This window comes from Mirounga angustirostris, unplaced genomic scaffold, assembly GCF_029215605.1.
Source record: "Mirounga angustirostris isolate CCGP_5_RB_7025 unplaced genomic scaffold, mMirAng1.0.hap1 SCAF_4, whole genome shotgun sequence".
Classification (NCBI taxonomy): domain Eukaryota; kingdom Metazoa; phylum Chordata; class Mammalia; order Carnivora; family Phocidae; genus Mirounga; species Mirounga angustirostris.
Window position 1 is genome coordinate 132,572,846 of NW_026991712.1, and position 4,812 is coordinate 132,577,657.

The 4,812-nt window shown below is 37.3% G+C and overlaps 1 protein-coding gene across 1 annotated transcript; it reads left to right on the plus strand.

The window, feature by feature from the left end:
• The first annotated feature begins 3,395 nt into the window (after positions 1 to 3,395).
• Positions 3,396 to 4,601, plus strand: LOC123860342 (zinc finger protein 19-like). Its single transcript, XM_054512807.2, has one exon. It carries the CDS (start codon positions 3,641 to 3,643, stop codon positions 4,448 to 4,450), a length of 810 nt encoding a protein of 269 aa, XP_054368782.1. The 5' UTR covers positions 3,396 to 3,640; the 3' UTR covers positions 4,451 to 4,601.
• Positions 4,602 to 4,812: the final 211 nt, after the last annotated feature.

Consider the following 4,812-nt stretch of genomic DNA (forward strand, 5'->3'; position numbering starts at 1 on the left):
CCCGATGTGGGGCTTGATCCCAGGATCCCGGGATCATGACCTGAGCTGAAGGCAGACGTTTAACTGAGCCACCAGGCACCCCAAACTGAGCCACCCAGGCACCCCAAACAAAACAAATTCTTTGTAGAGTAATATAGAATTTTTTATGTTCTTTCACCTGTACGCATCGGACTTGGCTATGAGTTCTTTAAGAACAGGACCTTTATCTTTTTCACATATATGCATCTATGTGTCTAAGATCTCAAGCAGTGTCTGGCACAAAGTAGACCCTCAATAAATGCCCATCAAAAAAAATGAATAAGTAAATATGTATAGCTCTAATATTTATAAGATCCAACTTACGTCAAAAACATTTAGGGGTGCCTGAGTGGCTCAGTCTGTTAAGCATCTATCTTTGGCTCAAGTCATGGTCCCAGGGTCTTGGGATCAAGCTCTGCATCGAGCTCCCTGCTTAGCAGGGAGAGTCTGCTTGTCCCTCTCCCTTTGCCCTTCCACCCCACTTGTGCTCTCTCTTTCTCTCTCAAATAAATAAATTATTTTTAAAAAATTTTATAATTACTTCCCATCTCACTTGGACCTCATTATCCCTTTTGCAAGGTTTTCTTATAAAGATTCAAAAGATAATGACTAAAGTTTTCTAAAATCTCATCCCTTACTAAAAAGTAAAGTAGTAGTTAGGTGTGAAATGCCATCTTAATTATCTGTTTTCACTGCACATGTTTTAGTGTTTGAGATCTGAGGAGCTCCCATCAATTTCAGAAGAGGTGATTGCTTCTAACCATTACAACTGGCAGCATTTCATTCATATCCAACCACTGTCCAGTGCCCAGCACATACTATGCACTCAATATATCTGAAATGAGGATTTGAACAAACATGGCTTGTGGAATATAATCAAAACACTTTTCAGTGGAGAAGTATTTCCCCTACCACTGGATGAAACCCCTGGCAAGCTCCACGACTTATTACCAAGAACATTTAACCTTCAAAAAGCTCTTTTTCATCATCTATAAAATAAAGGGCTGGTACTACATACCAAGTTTTCCATTCTAGTTTTAACATTCTCTCTTTTTTAAAAGTGTACAATTCAATGGTATTAAGTACACTGATATTGTTGCTCTATTTCTAATATTCTAATAGCATGATTTAAAATTTTCTCTATCAGATCTGGATATGTCTTAACTTTTTTTTCTCATTCATAATTTCAGGAGATGGGATGACACTTTGAATTTCCACGGAGATCCCACTATGATTATAAATATTGATCTCACCCACCCTTCCCATCAAGGTCAGGATCTGTGCATACAGTGGATCCTGACAGAGCTAAAATTACTGACCTATAGAGAATGACATACAATCTGCCTGATGATTTTAATATCCTCTTGTCAGGCACTTGCCTCTTTTCCTTTGATTTGAGAAGGTTTTAGTTTCCATTTAACTGACACATGTATTCAACATGATTTCTTTTTCCCCATCAAACTTTTGGATAGGTGCCACCAAATCTGCACATATGGGCACCTTTCATACAACTCATGGAGAGATATATATTGGAAACTTCCCTCACCACCACTATAAATTTCTCATACAAAGAACTGGTGCTCACATTTTTTTGAGCTCCAAGAGCAAGTGACGGCAAAATACTGGCAACTCATATTATGCTGGTATTTTTAACCGAGGCATAAAAAGCTGCTGCGATTGCATTGTCTCTGACTAATGTTCTTATTTTCTTCAGAATTAAACCAGAACCAATTCCTCCATATGTTGCAGACAAAGACAAAACAATTTTGTTCTGTTCCCTTCTACTTTACATCTGAAGCCCAAGCTTTTGATTTTCTTATCTTGAAGAGAGATGTCAGAAAGAAATATTTTTTTTTTTTGTTCCATATAGTTGAGCCAGTAATGAAAGATGCAAATTAAACCTTGCATTCTACTCTCTAGTACCAAATGAAAGGAACATAGCCCTAGTGAATAACAGCCAAGAAACTGAACTGTATCCTGAGGGGACAGGAAGAATAAACATGGCAGGATATTATTGAGAGCAGCACTATTTTGGAATGTAGATATCACTGGTGTCCCTTCCTCTCAGAGAATACATATTATACTAGAAATAAGCATATGTGGGTGGTGAAAAATCCTCATGTGAAACCAGGATAAAACCCATTGCCCTCTGTTTCTACTTTGGGGGAAAATAGCCAAGAGGTTGATGAAGAACCAAGGAAGTTGGACCACATTCTTCTTTTTATCCATATTCATTTATTTATTCCTTCTCCTTTTGTATCATAGATGGTTATTAAACAACTGTATATCAGCATTGTGCTAGCCTCTGAGAACACAAATATAAGTTGTTAGCCATCAATAAGCTAAAACCAAGTTGGAAAATAGTCACCTACACAGATTCTTATAATACAAAGCTTTCTAAAGATCATGATCCTGAATTAAATTTTGCTTTAGTAAACACTAAGCATAAATTTAACTAATTAATAGCACTTCACACTTGTAAAATTTGTTCTTTACCACATTCACACATACACACTTATCCATATTAGTTATTAAATGCTGAGTGTAAATTAAACTTTAAAGGAAGGAGGTAAAAATGGTGTGGAAGTGGGAATGGTGTCATGCCAAATAGAGGAACTTGCATGAGAAAAGCTTAGAGAAACAGTTCAGTGTACTGAGCAGATTATCAGCCGTTTTGAATGGCTGGAGTGCAGAAAAAATTAAATAAGATGACCATGTAGTTTATTGTCCAAAGTGGGATAGTTTTGAAAGCAAAAAGGAATGTTTGAATAATTAAAATTGTATAATTTAAAACATTTATATATTGACTTAAAACTACTACTACATTATTATTATTATTATTATTATTATTATTATTATTATTATATTGTTAGGGTTGCAACATAAGTCTTCCATAATTATATTCAAAAAATAAAATTCTTTGAGAAGTTAAAATATATCTATGTACATTAAAACAAACAAAAAACCCACCCTTGATTATCTGAAACTTACAAATATAACATAAGCAGAATAATTATTCTTGATATAGATATTTGCATTTAACCAGCTTCCAAGACAGTACACGTGTTGGCAACATTAAGTACTTCTTCCTTTATCCCCAAGACCCAAAATGTTGAGCTATTCCTAGCCATCTTTTTTTGTTTATTAACAAATATTCTGCATTGTGTCTTTGAAAGGGAGATGATAGTTATATCATGTCTGGAAAGGCCTGGGCAAAAGAAGATGGTTATCCAAAGACATCTGTAAAGATACTGAGACCAACGTTGGCAATGAGTCCACATCAACACAGGGAATTTCTGAAGAAAGAGATGTGATATTGCCACATGGTTTGCAGAAGGGTGTTGTTCAGAGAGCCAACTTTCTAGAAACCTGAGAACTGGAAAAGCACTAGGAAATCCCCACAGTGAAAAATATTAAAGGTTCCAAGAATCCACTGTGCAAGAAAACCCTTCAGATGTGAGGAGTGTGGGAAATGCTTCAGTTATTTTTCTTACTATGTTAGACACCAGAGAATCCACACCGGGGAGAAACCCTTTGAGTGTAATGAGTGTAGAAAAACCTTTAATGACAATTCTTCATTAATTCGGCACCAGAGAATCCACACTGGAGAGAAGCCCTATCAATGGAAGAGTGTGGGAGAGCCTTTAATGATAATGCAAATCTGATCAGGCATCAGAGAATCCACAGTGGTGACAGGCCTTATCTCTGTGGAGAGTGTGGAAATAGTTTTACCAGTAGTTCCGGGTTTGTTATACATCAGAGAATCCACACTGGGGAGAAACCTTATGAATGTAATGAGTGTGGAAAAGCTTTTGTTGGTAATTCACCACTACTTCGACATCAGAAAATCCACACTGGGGAGAAACCTTATGAATGTAATGAGTGTGGAAAAGCTTTTGTTGGTAATTCACCACTACTTCGACATCAGAAAATCCACACTGGAGAGAAACCCTATGAATGTAATGAGTGTGGCAAAAGCTTTGGAAGGACTTCTCATCTTAGCCAACATCAACGTATTCACACAGGGGAAAAGCCTTATTCTTGTAAAATATGTGGGCAGGCCTTCAATTTTCATACAAAACTAACTCGGCACCAGAGAGTCCACAGTGAGGAGAAACCCTTTGACTGTGTAGATTGTGGAAAAGGCTTTAGTGCTCAGGAACAAATTAAAAGGCATCTAAGGATCCATATTCAGGAGTCTTCCTGTTTATGTGATGCCTGTGGAAAAGTCTTCACTAGCAAAAGAAATTTTCTTCAGCATCAAAGAAACCATACTGCAGAGAAACCCTATGAGTGTGTCAAGTATGAAAAAACTTTTAGGACTTCTTCCAAGCTAGGTCATCATGAGCATGTCCACCCTGGAGAGAAACCTGTCGTCCTGGACATCTGTCATTTTGGCCTCCCAGAATTTTTCACCCCCTTTTACTGGTGATAGTACATGAAATTTCCCTTTGGATTTCATCTTCCACTCAGGAGGAGGATGTGTGACACAGGCCTGGCTCAGCTGCACATTCCTTCCCCTAAGCCATAGTTGTTGGTTCAGATGTCAGTAGTTTACCCAACTAGGTCCAATTACAGTCCCAGGACTTGGCAAGAGTTAATAGGAAGAAATACTCTTCTTTTTCCCCTTAGTCTTAAAGCTGAGAGGAACTCTTAGATTCTTGCAGAGGCTGAGGAGAAAGTCAACACAGCAAAAAAGAAATCAGAGTTGAAGAGCAATCACCCTCAAAGCTTCTGTTTGAACAACTACATTAAACCATATCTGAAGCCAGAAACAAACAAACAAAAAAAGAA